Here is a 25,363-nt window from a genome sequence, read left to right as displayed (position 1 = left end):
CAAATAAAGTGTGCAACAAGGTTGCAAGGATTGCAACATTCATGCACGTTTTATTAGTTCACGCAGTTGTTCATTTACTCTTTAAGCCATCTGGGTAGCTCTGCCAATTGGTTTTAAGCAGATTAAAACATCTGCCATGGGCTTTAGCATTCAGACATCGATGACATTTGAAGGAAGCAAGAAACTAAACCTTCTGCAATGGCTTTGTACTCGGAGAGATCTGTCTAATCCTAAGCACAAGAGAACAAATGGGAGCCCCAGTGTATTATCATATTCGCAGTGATGACATTGGAATCTGTGCTGGTTCATAAACTCTGGTGAATTCAATCATCAGGCAATGGTTTGTCTAGAACAAATAGCTTATGGGATCTTCAGAGAGAGAGAGAAATGAGGATTAATGAGATCATGAAGTAGCTTTTCTGTATATGGAAATAGTTCCTGGCAGCAATGAGTAATTTTTAATATTTCTTTTGGATAATCTTTTTTCATATCTGTCAATATTTGTTCTACAAAACTGCTCTGATTGATCTGGCAACATTCAAACATAATGGCTACACTGAGAGCTAGTGTATGAGTACAAGGCTGCTCCTTTAGAACAGAGATGAGGAGGAATTTCTTCAGCCGGAATCTGTAGAGTTCATTGCCATGGACGGCTGAGGAGGCCAAGTCCTTGGGTATATTTAGAGTGGAGGTTGATAAGTTCTTGAATCATAAGGATGTCAATGGTTACGCGGAGAAGGCAGAAGAATGAGGTTGAGAGGGATAATATTTTATTTCTTGTTACTCAGAGATGCAGAACAGAACAGGCCGTTTATGCCCAACGAGCCACCCCTATCAGCAACCCACCTATTAACCCTAGCCTACTCACAAGACAACTTACGATGACCAATTAACCTACTAACCAGTGTATCTTTGGACCGGAGCATCTGGAGGAAACCCATACATTCACAGGGAGAACGTACAGCTTCTTATAGACAGTGCCAGAAGTGAACTCCAAATTCCAAAGTCCCTGAGCTATAATGGCAACAGGCTATCATCAGCCATGATGACTCGATGACTCAGGCAGACTTGATGGTCTGAATGGTCTGATTCTGCTCCTTTGTCTATGGTCTTATGGTATGCCATGGATTGGTGGCATCACGATTGTGACCAGTATTCTCCTTATACTTATATTCTGTCGGTAAAGGTAGTTTGAAGTGACTATCTCCAGAGGGAAAGTGACAAAATTGGATTGCCTGCCTGCTGCCCTTTTCTTATCTCATTCTCTTTTACTCTAAGTAAGTCTGGGATATTTTATTCAGCTAAAGTATTAGAAATAAGTTGTTGTCCTTGATGATGCAGGCAAGAAGCTGATCCAATCTTCTTCCCTGCCTGACAGATTAATTTAAAATGGCTTTGTTCATGGAAATTATCTCCCAAGACATTGTTTTAACATCCCATTTTTTGGCAATTTCCCCCAGCTCACATCCTGCACAACCTTTAATCTACTCTTCAAGTTTTCATCTGTCCTTCTTCGGCCTTCACCATCAACGCCCCGCGAATGCCACCATAGCAGCTCCTACACTCCCCTCCTCCCTCCCCACAGCACGGTAATGAAGTGGTTAGCACAGGCGATTCGGGTTCAATTTCCGCCGCTGCCTGTAAGGAGTTTGTACGTTCTCCCTGTGACCATGTGGGTTTCTTCCGGGTGCTCGGGTTTCCTCCCAAAATCCAAAGACATAACGGTTGGTAGGTTAATTGGTCATTATAAATTGTCCAAGGATTGGGTTAGGATTAAATCGGGGGATTGCTGGGCAGTACAGCTTGAAGAGTCAGAAGGGCCTTTTCCACACTGTATCTCAATAAATTAATTATACCCTGTCCTTGTTATATGGAGATTCACTGTTATGCGTCGAACCTATTTTTACCAACTTCTCCTTATATGCGTCCAAAAACTCATAGTTATATGAGGCTGTTTGGACGAGAAGCACCACTTTCCTGTCAATACAAGTCACCTGAGCATGCCTCACAGTCTCACTCCTGCCAGTTTCACATTGGTTTTGGCAGCGTGTGGATGTGCGATCTTGCGCTCTTAAAACTTTTGTTGTTATTATCTATGCCTCCTAACTGTCCTATGTCAAGTCCTGGATCTTCAGCCAAGAGGCAGAGAACTGCTTTAACACTTGAAAAAAAGTTGGCAATTATATACAGGTCCACGTCAGGTGAAGGTAACACAGCTCTGGGACGCTACTTCGGCCTTGGTGAGTCCATGATCAGAAACATAAAGATAAATGCTGAGAAAATAAAAAGTGCAGTGATTGATTCACCAGAAGTGTCTTCAAAGATTGTTACCAAAGTGCATAACCCGATTATGACAAAAATGGAGAAAATGTTGAGTTTGTACATTAAGCATGAAAGAAAGAAAAAAACAACGCTCAGTTCCGATCATCTTCGTGTGAAAGCTTTGGAAATTTATGGTCGCCTTTGTTCAGAGGCTAGTGAGGAAGTATCAAATGATATTGTTGGCTTTAATGCAAGCAGGGGATGGTTTTCTAAGTTTGTTAACTGTCACAGGCTTCACAATATTAGCTGTGGGTGGTGAGCAAGCTAGTGCTGACCACGAAGCTGCTGAACACTACCCTTTGCAGTTGCGGGCTATGATAGCTGAGTTAGGCATCTCAGCAAAGCAGGTGTTTAATGCAGATGAGACCAGGCTTTTTTGGAAGCGTATGCCAAAACACACTTACATACGAAAGGATGAAAAGACTGTGTCGTGTTTCAATGCAGCAAAGGATAGGTTGACTCTGCTTATGTGTTCCAATGCCGAAGGAGACTGTAAGATGAAGCCTCTCTTAGTTTACCATTCACTAAACCCCCGTACTCTTAAGGGTTTGAATAAGAACACATTTCCTGTCCACTGGGCAGCTAACAAGAAAGCATGGGTCACTGGTCAAATCTTTGAAGATTGGTTTGATAATCATTTTGCTGTTGATGCTGAACGCTACTGCTGGGAACAGAATCTTGCCTTTAAAGTTCATTTGTTGCTTGACAATGCACCAGCCCATCCTAAACATTTGGACAGCATTCATCCTAACATAAGTACTGTACACCCTAGTATGTTAACTTTCTATGATTTATTGCATTGAATATTACCTTAAATTGATGAAATATAATACAAATGTTGCCTTGTGGTACTGCTTTTGTGTCGTATTGATATGAAAATCTGAATAAATTACAGATAAAACATATTTAGGAAGCCCTCCAGAATGCATCCCTATTTTCTCCATTTAAACAATTATTCACATTATGTGTTTCCATACTATGCGTTGACTGCAAGGAACGTATCCCCCGCATATAACGAGGATAGAGTGTAATTAATAAGGTCTTGCCTGCTCTCCCAGATGGACATCAATAAATCACCTTTACATCATTGTGAAAAGAAAAACCAAAAGCAAAGGAAATTGTTAAATTTGATTCCTCCTTGGTATATGCTAAAATGTTTAACGCAAAATGGAAATTTGTAAGACAAAATACTGTTAGTCTGGGATTTGGGAATGCTTTGAGAAAGTACAGGGGAACCAGTCCACAGAAATGTTTTGAGAACTTAGTGTGATACCAGTCTACAGACTTGAGAGTAGATATGGTGGGAAACATGTTTATCTGGGAAAGTAAGGGGACTTTAAGTGTATAAAAAGGGGCAAATTTCTTTGTACGTGGGAATCTTCTCTTAGGCTGGGTTGTGACTCGTGTTAAAAGCTGGAGAGAGACAAGGACATAAAAACACTAGATTATAAAAGCAAGGATGTAATGTTGATGCTTTATAAAGCAGTGTGGAGACCTCACTTGGAGTATTGTGAGCAGTTTTAGGCCCCTTATCTCAGAAAGGAAGTGCTGACATTGGAGAGGGGTCAAAGGAGGCTCATGAAGATGATTTCGGGATTGAAAGGCTTGTCATATGAGAAGCATTTAATGGCTCTGGGCTTGTACTCACTGGAACTCAGAAGAATGAGGGAGGAATCTCATTGAAAGTTATCAAATGTTGAAAGGCCTCAACAGAGTGGTTATGTAGGGTTACAACTTCCAAACTTTAAGAATTATTATAAAGCAAATCAACTTAGATTTATTGCGTCTTTTTTTGATGAAGAAAAACCGGCATGGATTAGAATAGAATTAGATAAGATAGGAGAAAATATACCAGAAGATTTTATATATAAATGGGAATCCAAATGGATAAGGAAAAAAAAAGAATCTCCTATATTAAGACATTTGATTGATTTATGGAATAAGGTAAATATGGACGATGAGATAAAGAAATCTTTATTAGCAAAAAGGACTTTAATTCAAAATAGGCTTATTCCTTTTACAATGGATAATAAACTTTTACATAACTGGTTTCAAAAGGGGATTAAATATATAGGTGACTGTTTTGAAGGAGGTATATTGATGTCTTTTGATCAATTAAAAAATAAATATAAAATATCAAATAACACTCTTTTCTGTTATTTTCAATTAAAAGCCTATTTACGAGAAAAGCTGGGACAAACAATGTTGATGCCAAAACCTAGTGAAATAGAAATATTAATTCAGAAAGGAAAAATTAAAAAAATTACATCTTGTATGTATAATTTGATTCAAAAGCAGACAATTAAATTAGGAATTCATAAATCAAGACAAAAATGGGAATCTGATTTGAATGTTAAAATTGATGGAAAAAATTGGTCAAGATTATGTTCTGATAGTATGAGAAATACAATAAGTGTTCGACTTAGATTAATACAATATAATTTTTTACATCAATTATATATAACACCACAGAAAATAAATAGATTAAATTCAAATATGTCTGACCAATGTTTTCGATGTAAACAAGAAATTGGTACTTTTTTACATTCTACTTGGTCTTGTTCTAAAATACAACCATTTTGGATTAATTTAAGACTTTTATTGGAACAAATTATTGGAGTACAACTCCCACATAGTCCATTATTATTTTTATTAGGAGACATTGAAGGGACAATAATAAAATTTAAATTGAATAAGTATCAGAAAAAATTTATAAAAATTGCTTTGGCAGTAGCCAAAAAAGTTATCGCAGTTACTTGGAAATCTGATTTAAATTTAACTAAGGATCGTTGGAATAATGAAATGCATAGTTGTATTCCACTTGAAAAAATTACGTATAATTTAAGAAATGAATATGATATATTTTTGAAAATTTGGTCACCATACTTACAAAAGATAGGATTAGATACATAGGTCCTTTGAAGATAAAATTATAGTAATTGGGGAAAGTGAAAATAAATATCAAAATTATTTTGAACTCCATGGAGCATGTGGGGATCCTCCGATATCCAGGCAATCTTTCTCCTCTTTTCTTTTTTTTTCTCTTTCTTTAGATAAAGGTTAAGGGGGGGGGGGGGAGGGTTAAGGGGAGGGGGGAGGGTTAATATCATTTTTCTTACTATTTCATTATCACATTTATTCTTTGTAATCTCTAAAATTCAATAAATAAATAACAATTTAAAAAAACAGAGTGGTTGTGGAGAGTATGTTTCATATAGTGGGAAGAGTCTAAAACCAGAGGACACAGCCTCAGAATAGAGGGGTGAACTTTTAGAAGAGATATGAGGTGAAATTTCTTTAGCCGACAATGGCAAATCTGTGGAATTTGTTGCCTCAGGCGGTGGTGGAGGCCAAGTCAATGGGTATGTTTAAGGCAGAGATTCACAGGTTCTTGATTAGTCAGGGCATGAAGAGATATAGGGAGAAGGCAAGAGACTGGGGCTGAGATGGAAAATGCATCAGCCATAATGAAATATCAGAGAGACAGATGGGCCAAATGGCCTAATTCTGGTCCTATATCTTATGGTCTCATGGACATTGAGAGAAAGGGGGAGAGACAGATTGGAAAACTTGTTGGACACTTGAGGTTCCCTCAGGCAGTATATTGTGTGCTGTGGCTTTGTGTTTGGATGGTAGGTATCATTTTATCTCATTAACTATTTTATTAGCCATTCTTCTTTCTGTCTGCATTTTCTTCTTCATAAAATTCTTATAAAGTAATTTTCTTATCACCTTAAACATGTGTACAGTGGCTCCTTGGTTTGTGGATACCTCTTGCTGCTGAATCAGATAAAAACAAGCAACGAATTTTAAAATACTTTTGTTACATCGAGGAAGTTATCCCTCATATCCTGATCAGTATTCACAAGCAGAAGGCACAAGACAAATAGGAATAGGCTACCTGGATCACTGTTGAATATCATTATGGCTAATCTCCACCGGACCTCAACTCCCCTCTGTGCTAATTCTTCATAGCTCTCATTTATTCCTGATCATTCAAAATTAATCTGCCTTCTCTTTAAGTATATTGACGTTAAATTTATCTCTGATCCCACGTTACTGAAACCGATTGACTTGATAATAAAATCTTTTCTCTGTGTCTCAGTACACATGACAATGATAACCAATACCATAAAATCATAAGGTATAGGGGCGGAGTCTCACCTAGTCTGCTCTGCCATTCCATCATGGCTGAGTTATTATCCTTCTCAGCCCCGTTCTTCTGCCTTCTTCCCGTAACCTCACTAATCAAGAACAGATTATTTATTGAGACAAAGCGCAGAATAGGCACTTCCAGCCCTTCAAGCTGTGCCACCCAGCAATCTCCCCGATTTAATGCTAGTCTAATCATGAGACAATTTACGATGACCAATTAACCTACCGACCTGTACGTCCTTTCAGTGAGCGCATGGGTTTCCTCCCACATTCCAAAGGCGTATTAGTTAGTAGGTTAACTGGTCATTGTAAGTTGTCCTGCTATTAGGCTAGCGTTAGATTTGTGGGCTGCTGGGTGGCACAGCTCATGGGGCCAGAATAGCCTGTTCTGTCCTGTATCTCTAAATAAATAAATAAACACTTACCCCAAGTATAAGTTAACTTTAATCTTTCATTCTCTCTTCCTCGCTCGTTCTTTACATTCTAAAAGCAACACTGGTCAATATTCTCCACAGGTTTCTTCCATAACTACATTAGAGTGTACCCAATGGTGGAAAGGATTAGGCTGAACTCCTTCTCCCCTCTTCGTAATCATCTAAATAACCATTAATCTCCTCCTGTCAGCACATACCTGAATTATGTAACAAAAAATTAACAAGGCAAATTATCCTCTGTCGAAGTAGCATATACTAACCACTAACTGCTGACTTAGTACGGATGTCAGGCACAATGTGATTGGCTTCAGTTGCATAACTTTCTTCATACTTGATTATCTAGTTCTCTTTTGAATATTCAAATTGGATCTGCTATCATCACATATTAAGACGGTTCATTCCAGATAATAAAACTCACCATGTCAGTGATATTCATCTTACTGCGCTCCCCCTCCACTCAGCCCTGGGGCACCTTTCTCAAGCCAAGACAATTTTGGAATCACAGAAAACTTAACACACATTTGGCCCCCCATGTTAAAAAAATCAAACTCATCTCATTTTGCAGCACAAGCTTATGGTTCCTCATTTACAAACTTAGAGTAGTTTAAGTGTGGTTTCTGCCTCCCTGACCCTTTCTGTCAGTGAGTCCCATGTCGGAACCTTCCTCTGGTGGAAATATTTGAAGAGCAGCACTTCATATTCTCTCTGGGTAGCCTTCAACCTGATGGCACGAACATCGATTTCTCTCATTTCTGGTCATTTCACTCACCTCCCATTTCTCTCTTTTTCCATTCCCCCTTCTGGCTTTCGTTTTATCTCTTCTCTTCTCATCACTTGCCTATCACCTCCCTCGGGTTCCTCTCTTCCCTCCCTTTCTCTGTGGTTCACTGGCCTCTCCTGTCAGATTCCTTTTTCTTCAGCCCTTTTCCTTTTTCAAGCTATCTCCTTCCATCCTTCTTCTCACTTCATCCTCCCTTCCCCACTCACCCATTTTCTCATTCACCTGGCTTTGCCTATCACTTGCCAGCTTTTTTCTCCTTCTCCTCACGCTACTTTCTTATTGTGGCTTCTTCCTCCTTCCTTTGCAGTCCTAAAGAAGCGTCTCATCCCAAAACATCCTCTCCATGGACTCTGCCTGACCGGCTGACTTCTTCCAGAATTTTGTGTGCTGTTCTGGATTTCCAGCATCTGAAGAATATCTTGTGTTTAATGTTTTTCTTTATCTCCCCTCTGTTCCTTTTGCTGACCACTTTATATTGATGCCTCCTGTTTCTTCTTGACACATAATTAAGGGAAATAGGTCTTTCCTTTTAATTACGTCTGCACACAGCCTGCTCTGCTCCAAGAAAAACAGCCGTTGCTCTTTCCAACCATATCGCTCAACTGCAACATTCCAGTCCTCACCCCATCTTTTAGATCTTCTCTGCACCCTCTCCATTGCAATCATATCTTTCCTAAGATGTACTAATGAAATCTTTGATTCAGACCCTATCCTAAGCAGAATATGAGATGCAGATCACAAGAAAGTCATTAACCCCGTTCTGCCAATGGCATCTGTTTGAAATTCCTTTCTTACAAAGAGCATTTTAATATTGACAAGTACATCTTATGCTAGAGTTCCATGCAGAGCATTTAAATGCATGTTTAGTAATGCAACTCTGCAACTCATGTTCTCAATATTATTTATGCAATTATTTATTAATATTGCACTTTTTTTGTATTAGCACCATTTGTCTTTCTTTGCACATCGGTTGTTTGTCAGTCTTTGTGTGTAGTTTTTCATTGATTTGATTGTATTTCTTTGTTCTATTGTGAATGCCCGCAAGAAAATGAATCGCAGGAAATTGTTTGGTGACATATCTGTACTTTGATAATCTATTTACTTTGAACTTTGAGCAATTGGTAATTGTTTTATTATTGTCTCACATACTGAGATTACAGAGAAAAGCACTGTTTTACATGACTTCTGTACAGTTCATTTCAAAGCATAGGTATATCGAGGTAGCTTGAAGCCTCCGTTGGTCTGGGTCGACCTTGTGTCCTAGCTGTCTCGATACGCAAGTCGGGGAAGTACAATATGGAGAAAAAGCTGTTGTCAATGTAGCAGACTTCCCCTCTTCATGCATCTGATGAATCCAAAGGAATGGCAGAGACTGATACAGTTTGGCACCAACAGCATCGCAGGAGTTGCCAGTCAGCTTTGAACTCAATGTAGGGCTGCCTTAGGGACTCTTTCCATTGGGGTTTACTCCCGAAGCCTTTCCCATGAGTGGGTATAGCCACAAGGCAGTAGAGGTTTGAGATCAGAGTTTTCCTGCTCCTAGATGAGCTGCCAACCAAGGCTGACGAGCCCCATCTGCCCGAAGCGACTGGTTTTAGGGCTACACGAGTGAATCTGCAGATGCTGGAAATAAATAAAAACACAAAATACTGGCAGAACCCAGCAGGCCAGACAGCATCTATGGGAGGAGGTAGTGACAACGTTTCGGGCCGAAACCCTTCATCAACCCTCCTGATGAAGGGTTTCGGTCCGAAACGTCGTCACTACCTCCTCCCATAGGTGCTGTCTGGCCTGCTGAGTTCTGCCAGCATTTTGTGTTTTTATTTGGTTTTAAGGCTCCTGCTTTTGCCCTTTCTCCTGTCAATAGAAACAGATCCACTCGGATCTTAGTAGCTAAGCCACACATGAAGGCCAGGAGCTGGACTTGGTTGTCAGAGGCTATTTGAGGTGCACACCATTGGGAGCATTTAGTAGGTTGTGGAAGCTTATCGCAATTACCATTCCTTGGCTATAACAACCTTAAGGAACCCATCAAGGTAGTCAAAAAAGAAAAACAATAACAATTGCAGGACATAATGTAACAGTTATGGAGAAATTACAGTGCGGGTGGACAATAGGGTGCAAGGCTGTAACAAGGTAGATAGTGAGGTCAAGAGGTCTCTTCATTACAGTGGGTTGGAAACTGTCTTTGAGCATGGTGGTACAGTATGCATTTACAAGCTTATGTATCTTCTGTCTGATGGAAAGGGAGAAGAGAGAGAAGGTGCAGGGTGCTATGGCACTTTGATTATGTTGGCTGTTTTTCCAAGTCAGCGAGAACAGTTTCAGTGGAGAGTAGGCTGTTTTTCCATCATGGACTCGTGCTGTTGAATTAAATATGAACATCTTCTTTCTTCCCGCCCCCCCCCCCCCGCCCCTCCTTGCCAGATGGACTGTGGAATGTGGAAGGGGCCCACAGCGACTGCTTACAGGCCAGCGAGAGCTGCATCAATGACCCCAAATGCAGCTCCAAGTACAGGACATTCCGCCAATGCATGGCTGGCAGCAGTGCAGCTCCACTGGGTCCCGGTGCCAAGAACCAGTGCATGAGTGCGGTGGTGTCGCTTCTCTCCAGCCCTCTGCACAACTGCAAGTGCAAGCGAGGCATGAAGAAGGAGAAGAACTGCCTCGGGATCTACTGGAGCCTCCATCAGAGCATGACGCAAGGTTGGTCGTTACTCCCTTTCCTTATAGATTGTACACAGTGGCACCATAGATCAAGGGTAAAATACATCGTAAGATATAAGGCATAGGAGAAGAATTAGGCCATTCTGTCCATTAAGTCTGCTCCACCAATCCGTCACGGCTGATTTATTATCCCTCTCAATCCTATTCTCCTGCCTTCTCCCTGCAACCTTACTAATCAAGAACCTCTCTACCCATATTTGAGCAAAAGCTCATTGAAAGAGATAGGTTTTAAGAATATCTTAAAGACCATAAGATATAGGAGCAGAATTAGGGCATTTGGCCCATTGAGTCTGATCCCCCGTTCCATCATGGTTGATGGACTCTCTCAACCCCATTCTCCTGTCTTCTCCCTGTAACCTTTGATGCCCTTACTAATCAAGAACCTATCAACTTGAAATATGCCCAATGACTCGCCCTCCACGGCCTTCCGTGGCAATGAACTCCATAGATTTGCCACCCTTTGGCTAAAGAAAATCCTCCTCACCTCTGTTCTAAAGGGACATCTTTCTAACTGAGGCTGTACTCTCTAGTCCAAGACTCCCCCACAAAAGGAAACATGCTCTCTAAGTCCACTCTATCGCGGCCATTCTATATCCAATAGGTTTCAATGAGATCCCCCCTCATTCTTCTATTCTCCAGCAAGTACAGGGCATCAAATGCTCCTCAGGTGTTAACCCTTTCATTCTCATGAACTACCTCTGGACCTTCTCCAATGTCAGCACATCCTTTCTTAGGTAAGAGGCCCTAAACTGCTCACAATGCTCCATGTTCAGACTGAGCAATGCTTTATAAAGCCTCAGTTTATTCATTCCACTGGCTTAACATTCCCCAGAGATCATGCTGCTCAGGCAACAAGAATTGACTCTGTGCACTTAATTCAACACTAGTTCTCCACGCATGATAATTTGCTTGAGAGAATATCTCTTGTTTATTTGTAGAGTTTGCTGTAGTCTCAATTATAGGTTCTGTCTGCAGTGACCCTTTTTTTTAATAAACTCTCTATGCTGATAGCTGACTAAATGGATGCTGCCTTTTTAATTTTTATTTGTCTCACAAAACAGGAACAATGAGCCTTGAAATGTTGTATTGAAATCAAAGAGATTTACTGATATTACTTAAGTGATTAGAAAGACTGTGACAAGAATGAGGCATTCAGCTCCTCAAACGCTCTCAGTTAGAGACAGGGCTGATCTCTGAGTCAGATACAAGCCCCTTTCTGCCTTCAATTCAGTGACTGATGCGATGTTATCAAGAAGAAGGATACATTGACATTGGAGGGAATCCAGGGAATACAGGGACTCAATTATGAACTAGTAAGCAAACTTATTCCTGTTTATGGTTTATGTCTATTGCGTTTATGGACTGTGGATTTTCTCAGACTTATGGATGTTATATTCTTTGCTTTTTGTCCATGTCTGTCTGTTTATGTGAGGGGGGGGGGGTCTGATGTTTCGCTCTGAATGACTCTCATGTTCTTCTTTGTTTTGTGGCTGCCTGCAGAAGCAACATCTGAGTTGCTCATGGATACATACTTTGATAATAAATGAACCCTTGAACCTTTGTTGGTGACTAGAACTCCATGCACCACTCCATCTGTGGTCAGAACAAGGTTTTATGAAGTTGGGACATAACCATCCTATTCAGTGCCCTGGCTAATGAAGACCAGTGTCCCATAGCTCTTTCTAACCACGTGGTCTAAAGTTTGGTTACAGAGCAACAGCCGCTTTGGAACAGAGAAGCTTTGATACCAGTTAGCAAAGTCTAAGAGTCCTCAGCTGATAAAAATCTATTCCTCTCTGTCCACCCTATCAAATTTCCTGAATATATTGAAAACGTCATCCTCCTATCTTGACAATATGAGACAGAGGGTGTTGGTGGAGGCTTGTTTCTGAGAATTGAGGAGTGCCACAATGATTGGAACTGGGACCCTTGTTTACTTCAAGTTTATTTATCATTCAACCGTATATGAATATATCCAAATCTATTGTTGTGAATGGCTTGGGTGTGAACATGAGAGATATGATCAGTCAGTTTGCAAATGACACAAAGACTGGCAGAGTTAGAACACTAATGAGCATTGGTTTGTAATGATGCATAAGCTCTTCTATCCTGCCGGGCACTCTCAATAAAATGGCCAAAAACTACAGTAATGTTCACAAGGATTTGTGGACCTGTAGAACACCATGAGAATCTACTGTTGGAGATGGATGTCTGAATCCCACTGGTGCTCCCAAAATGCATCAGCTTACCTTTGTCTCTCTCTGCCATTTCACCATCGATATCCCTCTGCAACTTGACTACCTCCCACACTATCAACAACAATTGAGAGACTCTTAGATAGACACATGGATGATAAAAAAAATGGAGGGCTATGTAGGAGGGAAGGCTTAGATTGATCTTAGAGTAAGTTGAAAAGTCGGCACAACGTTGTGGGTCAAGGGCTTATACTGTGCTGTACTGTTCTATATTCTTATTCCATCAGTGTTTGTGCCATCCACAAGTTTACTAATCATGCTTCTGACATCTGTACCCAAGCCATTCACCTATACTACAAACAACAAAGGTCCCAGCAGCAAATGTTGTGGCACACTATAAATCTCAGAAATAAATCTCTATCATCACCCTCGTTTCCTGCATTTGTTCTGTACCCTACAATATTAATTTATCAAGTCAAGTCAAGTCACTTTTTATTGTCATTTCAACCATAACTGCTGGTACAGTACACAGTAAAAATGAGACAATGTTTTTCAGGACCATGGTGCTACATGAAATAATACAAAAACTACACTGAAGTACGTAAAACAACACAAAAACTACACTAGGCTACAGACCTACCCAGGACTGCATAAAGTGCACAAAACAGTGCAGGCATTACAACAAATAATAAACAAGACAATAGGTGCAGTAGAGGGCAGTAGGTTGGTGTCAATCCAGACTCTGGGTATTGAGGAGTCTGATGGCTTGGGGGAAGAAACTGTTACATAGTCTGGTCGTGAGAGCCCGAATGCTTCGGTGCCCTTTCTCAAATGGCAGGAGTGAGAAGAGTTTGTATGAGGGGTGTGTAGGGTCCTTCATAATGCTGTTTGCTTTGCGGATGCAGCGTGTGGTGTAAATGGCTGTAATGGCGGGAAGAGAGACCCCGATGATCTTCTCAGCTGACCTCACTATCCGCTGCAGGATCTTGCAATCCAAGTCGGTGCAATTCCCAAACCAGGCAGTGATGCAGCTGCTCAGGATGCTCTCAGTACAACCCCTGTAGAATGTGATGAGGATGGGGGGGGTGGGAGATGGACTTTCCTCAGCCTTCGCAGAAAGTAGAGACGCTGCTGGGCTTTCTTTGCTATGGAGCTGGTGTTGAGGGACCAGGTGAGATTCTCCACCAGGTGAACACCAAGAAATTTTATGCACATTAGTTAATTATTTATGTGTGATTTATCTGTAAATTTTATCCTTACCTTCGTAAGTTATCATGCGTTATGTGTGTTATGTGTACTACTGTGTTTTACACTCTGGTTCGGAGAAAGGTTTGCCTCATTTCTATATACAGTACGTTATATGGTTACATACATGTATATAGCTAAATGACAGTAAACTTGACTTGACTATTGCCAAGACAGATAGATGGTTGCATAATGTTGTGGAAATTTGATAGGGATGAATGGAGAGAAATAAATTTTTAAATAAATTTTGACATTATTTATTTATTTAGATCTACAGGTCTGAATAGGCCCTTCCGGCCCTTAGAACCATGTTTCCCCACGCAACCCCAATTTAATCCTAACCTAATCGCAGGACAATTTACAATGACCAATTAACTTATCGGGAAAGGCACTGGACTGTGAGAGGAGATCAGCGCCCAGAGGGAAACACGTACATTCCACAGGGAGGACATACAAACTCCTTGCAGAGGATGCTGGGATTGAACTCTGCCCTCCGACACCCTGAGCTGTAAAACTCGTCACGCTAACCGCTAAGCTGCTGTGGCACCAAACTGTGGCAACTGACTCAGACAACTGGAATCAAAGCTCCTCTGTTCCAAGCGTCCTTGACTCTGTGACCAAACTTTAGACTCCTGTTGTAGGGGAGAGAATCGTGAGGGCTAATAACTGGTAAATAGTGATGTGCATTGTGCTAATGTAATAACAAGGAACTACTAACAAAAATAGAGACTTGGACTGAAGCAGCAACAACACCCAAGTATCAGGACCTTTACTAATTCTGTTGCACCCACTGTTGTAATAGAAAATTGGATTTACTGTTGACCTGTAGATAGCCATTTTATTCTGTAGAGTCAATAGACAATAGACAATAGGTGCAGGAATATGCCATTCGGCCCTTCAAGCCAGCACCACCATTCAATGTGATCACGGCTGATCGGAGTCATAGCTTATAAACAGCCCATCTAATCCATGCCAAGCCATTTAAACTGCCTACTCGCATCGACCTGCACAGGGCCATAGCCCTCCATACCTCTACCGTTCATATACCGATCCAAACTTCTCATAAACAGTTAAACCATTGCACTGGCAGCTCGATCTCAGGACCTAGTTTGTTACTTTATTAACTCTTGCTGTCACCGCCATTCTCCTCAACTGATAGTGTAAAAGCTGTACCAAATTCAGACCCAAATAGATCAGCTTTGACCGGTCCCCAAATTTTAATGAGTCGCCCGTTATTTCAAACACCAACTCTGTGTGATCTTTGTTTGTTCCTACACTCCCAATACTCTTATTGCCTCCTTCTTCCATTCTGTACAAAAAAAAAATCCAAGCCCGATAAACGTTGATTGGCAGCTCAAGAAATTAGCCATCTTTTGTGATATGCACTGTTAATGCCATTGAATGCCCATATTCAGGTTTTATTCTGACAGTAACTATTTATAGCAATGCTGATGGCCCTTATACTCAGTACGATTAATTCAGCCCACTGATCTGTACACTAAGCAACCTTGGCATTCCTCACTCTTTCTTGAGGCATTCATCTGGCAACTAAAGTGTTCATTGTGAACAGGTAATACTATTGGCAGCCATTCATCCCTCTAACAAGCGTTGCTCTGTCCTATAGTTACGCATGGCTCTTTGCATTATCAACAAAATGGCCATAAAGCACAATTATGTTCTCATGTTCTTCAGTATGTGCTAGGGAAGTATTAAGTAAAGAATAATTTCTCCTAACAAAGTGATTGCATAATGTTGACACTTACCTCAGTCAATGAACTTAGGTTAATCAAATGACCACACAAATCCAAATTGATTTAAGACTTGCAACTTTTTCACGTCAATGTTCACATTTGTTATGTTGACCATACGTCCACTATTCAATGTTTCAAAGCTTCAAAGTAAACTTATTATTAAAGGTTTAAATGTTCATTTATTATCAAAGTATGTATGCAGTATACAACTCCGAAAGTTGTCTTCTCCAGATAGCCATGAAACAGAGAAAACCATGGAAGTCATTCAAAAAGAAACATCACCCCCCACCCCCCAAAAAATAATGTGCAAATGGTAGCAATTACATCAACTACACCCCCTCACACACACATTCACACACACACACACTCACACACACACACTCACACACACACTCTCTCACACACACAACACACACGCGCACACACTCACGCACTCACACACGCGCACACACACACACACACACACACACACACACACACACACACACACACACACACACACACACACACACACACACACACACACACACCTTGCAAATGGCACGAAGAGAATCAAACCCTAAATCCTCCCTCTCACACAAAAAATTTAACGAATCATGCCAAACGGAAACCAGAAAGAACAGGCAAAATCACAGAATATATTTTAAAAAAACAACTGAAAGAGGCCACAATCCAATCTATAAATCGCAGGACTTCTTAAGTATGTAAGTACGTACATAAGAAAGTATGTAAATGTCACCATATATTACCTTAAGATTCATTGTCTTGCAGGCATTCACAATATAACAGAGAAATACAAAATAATCAAAGAATAAAAATACACACAAAGACTGACAAACAACTAATGCATACATTGAATACAATCACCCCTTTCGTACCAGGCCTCATTAAAACTACTCTCACTTCCAACACCAAAATAGGGACCTTCCTCTGGCAAACTATTGATCTTTCTTCTCCCTGTACCTACCTCATGATAGTTAGTCTCCTAGAGTTCTCACTGCTTTCCTCCTGAAATCCTTCATTTTTATTCTTTTTTTTGGCAGTTGTGCACTGTTATACTTCATTTCTGTTGGTTCTGACTTCAGCCTGTGTGTATTTTCCATTACTGTACCTGGCAAGAGACCGTTTCTCCTGAAAAGTGATTTTATGAAGTTGACTCTTACCTCAGTCAAGTAAAACAAAACAGAAAATCAGATTAGAGGAACAGCTCACAGAACCTTGGTCACAAGAGTGGTCTTACAAAATGCCAGTCTCCACTTCTTCCACCCGCTGGCGAGGACAAAGACATTTCTTCTGTCTACTTGCCCACTTTCCATGAGACCATAGGCATACGTAGGAGCAGAGTGAGGCCATTTGACCCATTGATTCTGCTCCACCACTTCATTTTGGCTGATCCAGTTCCCTCTCAACCGCAATCTCGTGCCCTCTCCCTAAATCCCTTCATGGCTGGACTAATCAAGAATTCACCACTCTCTGGCTAAACAAATTCCTCCTCGTCTTCGTTCTAAATGGACATCCCTCTATTTGAGGCTAAGTCCTCTGGAAACATTCTCTCCACATCCACTCTATCAAGGCCTTTCAACATTTGATAGATTTCAGTTAGATCCCCCCTCTCATTCTTCTGAATTCCATTGAGCAATCCAATACTCCTCATATGACAAGCCTTTTAATCTCAAAATCATTTTTGTGAACCTCCGTTGAACCCTCTCCAGTGTCAGCACATTCTTTCTAAGATAAGTGGCCCAAAACTGCTCACAGTACTTCAAGTGAGGCCTTGCTAGTGCCTTATAAAGCCTCACCATTACATTCTTTCTTTTATATTCTGGTTCTGTCTTATCAAGAACCTATCAGCCTCTCCTTTACATACACCCAATGACTGGGCTTCCACAACTGCCTGTGGCAAAGAATTCCACAGATTCACTACCCACTGGCTAAAGACAGAAAGAATGGAAAGGACTTAATCAACGCAAGCTTATGACTCACACTTTACTGGGAACTCCTCGTTCGGGCAATTCTTCATCCCGATCACAAACGGGATTCAGCGGGATGTCCAGGCTCGCGGCATAGGGTAGACACGAGTTGTTCCATCCATTGTTGCGTGCATGTGGTCCTGAGCATTGACCTGCTAGTACTCAATCTCACGTGGCTCTATGCCACTTGACCCTTTAAGAATTGTTCGGTGATGGCTCAGGGGTGCCAAAAAGAATTAGGATATAGGAGTCTCGGTCATTGTTGGACTTAACAGACAAATCACTCCACCAAATAAGAACGACCGTGCAGCACCACCCACAGAATTGAGAGAGAGCTACCATCCTGTCAATCCTGTCCTTGACTTATTCCACTGAGCGATTTTGCAGGCTTTTAATGTATTCAAGCCAATAATAATTTGTACTCTTTTTGATTTAGTTTCACAACTGGAATTGATTAATTTTAATCTGACAGTGGATATGATCTCATTATTCAAACTGAAAATGCACCTTGAGTAAAACGCATTAGCAGAGACATGAATTCCCCAGGTCATCAGTGACTCAAATGAAAGAAATGCTTTCATTAAGCACTGTTCACCAGAGCAAGTGATTGGGGGGGATTTGGGAAGGTGAGGGTAGGAGGTTTGTAGAGGGGAGAGAGATTATTTGTCTGTGTTTCTCTTTACCATTGAAAACTAGCAGGAAACATCTGGATAACATGTGGTGGGGATGGGGGTGGGAAGCAAAATGGCCCTTGAGGAAGCTTTCAGATTCCACCACCTGACAGAGCTGGGGGACATATTACCTCAGTGCACAAGGGATGACCAGTACTCGAGGGGCCGCAATGTTTCTGCTAAATGTATTATCCAGGTGTTGGCAATTCCACTCCTAAAGCATCTAAAGGAGCTAGATTAAAGAGTAGAGCTTTCTTCTGCGAATCTCTTTGAAATCCTGTTGATTTTTTTTCAGGACACTCTCAATCCCTCAAGGTCTGATCTTGTTGCAGGGACACAAGGCCAGGAGTGCCTAACAAGACTGGCTGACTAATTGGTTTCCATTAGAAGCAGTGACACTGAGTGGTTTTTCATTGCTAAGGGCAATCTTTCTGCATGATAAATAGTCGGTGTAACAGAACTGTACTAGTCCTGACGCAGACGCCACAAGAAACATGTCCCTTCTCACCCCTCCTATGAATATTGCGTCACAGAAGCCATTTGTTTTCATTCAGAAATGAAGTGTTGAGGATGCCAACCCACACCAAAGCACACCGCACGTCTTTGGAATGTGGGAGGTCACGGGGGAACGTACAGACAGGGCCAGTGGCACTGTAAAGCTTTATGCCAGCCGCTATGCCACTGAGCCAATGGTGGCACAGTAATATAGCAGCAGTGATAGCAATGCCATTCCCACTGCTGTCTGTAAGGAGTTTGTACGTACTCCCCGTGACCGCGTGGGTTTCCTCTGGGTGCTCTGGTTAATTCCCACAATCCAAAGACAAATGGGTTAGTGAGGGTTAGTAAATTGAGAACATGCCATGCACGACACTCGCATGCTTCCTCCAGGAAATCCGCAAATCCTCAAACAGTGCTGGTCATTGACGCAAATGATGCATTTCACTGCTTGTCTCGAAGTTCTGTACATTCAGGTAGACAGAGTTCATCAGCCTGGGAAGGCAGTCCAGCTAAGAGAGGGAAAACTTTGATTTCAACCCTCTGCTGCCTTGCAGCCATACCCACTTATGGTAAAGGCTTCGGGAGTAAACCCTGAGGACAAATCTGGAGCTGGAGTCCCTAAGGCAGTCCGACGTTGCCTTCAACCTCACAATGGCAACTCCTGCGACATCACCGGTGCCAAGCTGTACCGGCCCTTGCTCGTCCCTTGGACAACATCGGTGATGTGGAGAGGGGAGACTTGCAGCACGGGCAACAGCTGGTCTCCCGTACAACCCTGGCCAGGCCTGTGCCCTGGAAACTTTCCAAGGCGCAGATCCATCCGACGAACGGATGCCACTCTGTACATCTGACAAATAAAGCTAATCTAATCTCTTTTTTTAAATAACCTAGATGCTCTGAGCATTGGTTGACAATTAAATTTAGGCAGCTTGTACCCTGCCTTTTTTCCTGAGCTGGTTGCTGGCTATTCTGATCTAGGAGGAGATGAGAGGAACAGTGAAAGATTTTTTTAATTTATTGGGACACAGATGATTTATTTATTTGAGCCACGCTGCCTAGCAAACCCGATTTAACCCTAGCCTAATCACGGGACAAGTTACAATGACCAATTAACCTACCAACTGGTTGATCTTTGGACTGTGGGGAGCAACCAGAGCACCTGGAGGAAACCCAATGGTCAGGGGGAGAACGTGCAAACTCCTTACAAACATCGGCTGGGTTTGAACCTGGGTCACCGGTTTGGTAAAGCATCGTGCTGATCATTACGTCACCATGCCTCATTGCTTGGCGAGATGTGAGCATTGCATTGTAAAGGGTGCATGGTAGCATAGTTACCGTATATTCCATCTGGGTAGTGTCCAACCTGATGTCATGAATATCGATTTCTCCTTCCGGTATTCCTCCCTGTCCCCTCTTCTCCTATACCCCCATTCTGGCCTCTTACTTCTACTCCCTGTCTATCACCTCCTCTTTCCCTTTCTCCTTTGGTTCACTCTCCTCACCTATCGGATTCCTTCCTCTCCGGCCCTTTCCCTTTCCCACCCACCTGGCTTCACCTATCACCTCCTGGTTATCCTCCTTCCCCACCCCTTCCCACCTTCCTATTCTGGCATCTTCCCCCTTTCCTTTCCAGTCCTGAAGAAACATCAGCTGTTTCCATAGATGCTGCCTGACCTGCTGAGTTCCTCCTGCATCCGGTGTGTGTTGCTGCCATTTATTATCAATCCACAACCACCGGCTGAAAGGTGGCAGTGAGTTAACTCCCCATCTAGGTTTATTATCATTGACAAACGTCCTGAAATTTGTTGTTTTGCGGCAACAGCACAGTGCAATACATTTAAAAAATCTACTGTAAGTTGCAATAGGAAATATAAAAAATAATTTAAGTTGATTGCTCTATGTCCTACTAAGTTTTTCACACTCAGAGTGGTGAATTCACGTGAAGCACTGCCGGGGATGGCAGTAGAGGCAGGTACCTTAGGGACGTTTAAGAAGCTCTTATGTAGGCACATGGATGTAAGAAAGATGGAGGGTTATGCAGAAGAGAAGGGTTAGATTGATCGTTCCCAGGCTGGCTGGAGCATCTGGTTTAATTGGTATTGGTTTATTATGGTCACATGTAGCAAGAGACAGTGAAAAACGTGTTTTGCATATCATACAGATCAAATCATTACACTGTGCATTGAGGTCAAACAAGGTAATGCGACCACTGCAGAATAAAGTGTTGAAAGCAACTGAGAAACATAGAAAACCTACAGCACAATCCAGGCCTTTTGGCCCACAAAGCTGTGCTGAACATGTCCCTACCTTAGAACTACCTAGGCTTACCCATAGCCCTCTATTTTTCTAAGCTCCATGTAGCCATCCAGGAGTCTCTTAAAAGACACTATCGTATCCACCTCCACCACCGTCGCCGGCAGCCCATTCCACACACTCACCACTCTCTTGCATAAAAAACTTACCCCTGACATCTCCTCTGTACCTACTCCCCAGCACCTTAAACCTGTGCCCTCTTGTGGCAACCATTTCAGCCCTGGGAAAAAGCCTCTGACTATCCACACGATCAATGCCTCTCATCATCTTATATGCCTCTATCAGGTCGCCCCTCATCCTCCGTCGCTCCAAGGAAAAAAGGCTAAGTTCACTCAATCTATTCCCATGAGGCATGCTCCCCAATCCAGGCAACATCCTTGTAAATCTCCTCTGCACCCTTTCTATGGTTTCGACATCCTTCCTGTAGTGAGGTGACCAGAACTGAGCACAGTACTCCAGGTGGGGTCTGACCAGGGTCCTATATAACTGCAACATTACCTCTTGGCTCTTAAGCTCAATCGTTGTGCTAGTAAAAGTGCAGGTAAATGATGCCAGCAGTCGGTCTTATTATGTAAGAGGTCCATTCAGGAGTCTGAGAGCACAAGGATTGAAGGTGTCTGGACTCTATGGTACATTATACCCCAGCAAGTGGTTGTAAAGGTAGTTTGCCAGCATTTCAAGGGTTAAATGATCAAACTGCATGGAAACAGGCCCTTCAGCCCATCTCATCCACACCCAGTGGGCTAGTCCCACTTGCTGCATTTGGCTACATTTAAACCTCTCCTCTCCATGTACTTATCTAGATGGCTTTTGAAAATTGCTGATGTTCCCACCTCAACCACTAGCTGTTTAGCTCATTCCAAATAAGCACCAACTTTGTGTGAAGGAGCTGTCCCTGTTGTCTCTCTTAAATCTTTCCCCCGATCTTAAAACTGTGGGCAGCATTACCGTAGTTCGGTGGTCGTATTCCAGGTAAGGGTGGTAAGTTTCATTCTCTAAAAGACATGGGCAGTGGGGTGGACATATGACCCTACCAAAGGAGGTGTAAGGCACTCCACTATCCTGAAGGTTACCCTTGGGCAAGGTGTAGCACCTGCTTAGCCCCCCTCCCCCCAATCAAGGTCATGTGAAACCGTGAGAGCAGGTGGTGGATGGTCATATGAGCAGCTGGTGCAGATCACAATTCCTGGTTATGCGACCACTGACGCCAGGCAGACAATCTCTGAAGAGTATTGATAGTATTAATAACTTCCTCACAGACAGGACCCAGGCTGTAAAGATAGGGGACAAGCTCTCCTCTACAATCAATCTGATCACCGGTGCCCCACAAGGCTGTGTACTCAGCCCCATGCCGTACTCACTGTACACCCATGATTGTGTAGCCAAGTTTCCATCGAACTCAATATATAAGTTTGCTGATGACACCACAATTGTAGGCCGCATCTTGGGTAATGATGAGTCTGAGTACAGGGAGGAAATTAAGAACCTGGTGGCGTGGTGCGAAGACAATAACCTATCCCTCAACATCAGCAAGACGAAGGAATTGGTTGTTGACTTCAGAAGGAGTAGAGGACCACATGACCCCATCTACATCGGTGGTGCACAGGTGGAACAGGTCAAAAGCTTTAAGTTCCTCGGGGTGAATATCACAAATGACCTGACTTGGTCTAACCAAGCAGAGTCCACTGCCAAGAAGGCCCACCAGTGCCTTTACTTCCTGAGAAAGCTGAAGAAATTTGGCCTGTCCCCTAAAACCCTCACTAATTTTTATAGTTGCACCGTAGAAAGCATTCTTCTAGGGTGCATCACAACCTGGTATGGAAGTTGTCCTGTCCAAGACCGGAAGAAGCTGCAGAAGATCGTGAACCTAGCCCAGCACATCACACAAACCAATCTTCCATCCTTGGACTCACTTTACACCACACGCTGTCGGAGCAGTGCTGCCGGGATAATCAAGGTTAAGTCTCACCCAGCCAACACACTTTTTGTCCCACTTCCCTCTGGGAGAAGGTTCAGGAGCATGAAGATACATACGGCCAGATTTGGGAACAGCTTCTTTCCAACTGTGATAAGATTGCTGAACAGATCCTGACCCAGATCTGGTCCGTACCTTCCAAATATTTGGACCTGACTTGCACTACCGTACTTTCCCTTTTCTATTTTCTAATTATGATTTATAATTTAAATTTTTATTATATTTACTTCGATTTGTACTTCAGGGAGCGCAAAGCGCAGAAACAAATATCACTGTGATGATTGTATGCTCTAGTATCAATTGTTTGGTGACAATAAAGTATTTGTATTTGTCACCCATCTTGTAAAGACACTGCCCAGAAGAAGGCAATGGCAAACCACTTCTGTAGAAAAACCTGCCAAGAATAATCATGGTCATAGAAAGCCCACGATCACCTGCATTATATGACACAGCACATTATGAACAAAAGGACACGAATAAGCTAATAGGCTTTAGTGACAATCCAAGTTCAAGTTTAATTGTCATTCAGTCTTACATGAATACAGCCAAACAAAGCAGTGTTACTCCGGGACCAAAGTGCAGAACACAGTACCGAGTCATATGCAGCACAAGGCACAAATAGCACATATAAGATATCAATAAAATACAGACTCACAAAAAATGTTCAGTAGTTTTGCCATTACTGACTGGTTGATACAGATGTAAATGATCTATTTCCGTTTTGAGATTTGAATTTATTCCAGTAAGTTATGAGGCCAGGCATCGAACTATGATAGATTTCGATACCAGAACACAATGGTGGTGAACCATTTTGGAAGTGTGTGCCCAAATTGGTGATAATCTTCCAAAATATTCTCTTGCATGCCATGGTAATGTTGAGCAGAGATTAATATTAATGAATGAATGAGTAACAATAATTATGGACAATTTTTAAGGAAAAGGGATGCTTATTTATGTATATTCATTGTTTTACTGTTTATAAAAGTGTACAGAGACAGATTGAAATAAATGAATCATTTTAGATAACCTGTTCAAGAATTATTAATATTAATCTTTTAAAAGACAATTGAAAAGTAGCATAATTTCAAAATTGTATTTTTATCGTACCAAAGATATAACATAAGAAATGTGAATGTGAAATTATGAGCTTTGGTCCATATTTGTACAAGATTGAAGGGTGGCACTACATGCCACACACCAGGAATATTTTTGTACGGGGCATTCCAGCATCTCACCATGTCCTCTTGAGGGTAATTGTGAATGGACAATAAACGATGGTCTTTATAGAGTCATAGAGCACTACTGCACAGAAAGCTTCAGCCCATCTAATCCATACCAATCTGTCATTCTGACTAGTTCCATCAACTCACACCTGGACCATAGATTCAAGGTTCAAGATTCAAATTTAGTTATCACGTGTATGTACATCGAAACATATAATGAAAATATGCCATATGCCCTCCAAAAGCCTCCCAGCATTGTACTTATCCAAACTTCTCTTAACGGTGCAATCAAATCGGCAGCCTTCCACTGGCAGCTCGTTCCACGCTCGCACTACCCTCTGAGTAAAGAATATCCCCCTCAGACTCCCCTTAAATATTCCACTTTCCACCCATAATCTGTAACTATCTCTACTTCTAGTCTCACTCAATCTCAATGGAAAAAGCCTGCTTGTATTAACCCCGTCTATACATTTTATAATTTTGAATTGAATTGCATTGAATTGACTTTATTTCTTACATCCTTTCACATACATGAGGAGTAAAAATCTTTACTTAACGTCTCTATCTAAATGTGCGATGTGCAATCATAGCAATGTAATATAGAGTACACACAAATCACCATGAGTTCATCAGTCTGATAGCCTGGTGGAAGAAGCTGTCCCGGAGCCCTTTGGTCCTGGCTTTTATGCTGCAGTACTGCCTCCTGGATGGTTGCAGCCAGAAAAGATTGTGGTTGGGATGGCTTGTGTCCCCAATGATCCTACGAGCCCTTTTCACACACCCATCCTTGTAAATGTCCTGAATCATGGGAAGTTCACAACTACAGATGCGCTGGGCTGTCCGCACCACTCTCTGCAGAGTCCTGCGATTAAGGGAAGTACTTTGTACATTTCCCATACCTGGCGGTGATGCAGCCAGTCAGGATGCTCTCAATTGTGCCCCTGAAGAAACTTCTTAGGATTTGGGGGCCAATACCAAAATTCCTCAGCCGTCTGGAGTGAAAGAGGCGCTGGTGTGTACAGACCATGTGAGGTCCTCAATGTTGTGCGTGCCCAGGAACTTAAAGCTGTTTACCCTCTCAACCCCTGATCCATTGATGTCAA

General features: G+C 42.0%; 1 protein-coding gene across 1 annotated transcript in view; it reads left to right on the top strand.

Annotated features, from left to right (window-relative positions):
* Positions 1 to 25,363, top strand: part of gfra4a (GDNF family receptor alpha 4a) — a 211,428-nt gene that overhangs the window by 106,165 nt on the left and 79,900 nt on the right. Inside the window, exon 2 of the mRNA XM_073042134.1 lies at positions 10,120 to 10,398. Within this exon, the coding sequence (XP_072898235.1) occupies positions 10,120 to 10,398 (279 nt within the window). The remainder of the gene's footprint in view (positions 1 to 10,119; positions 10,399 to 25,363) is intronic.

The sequence above is a fragment of the Hemitrygon akajei genome, chromosome 4 (genome assembly GCF_048418815.1).
Source record: "Hemitrygon akajei chromosome 4, sHemAka1.3, whole genome shotgun sequence".
Lineage (NCBI taxonomy): Eukaryota > Metazoa > Chordata > Chondrichthyes > Myliobatiformes > Dasyatidae > Hemitrygon > Hemitrygon akajei.
Note: the sequence above shows the minus strand (reverse complement) of the source record. Positions and strands in the feature narration are given on the sequence as shown.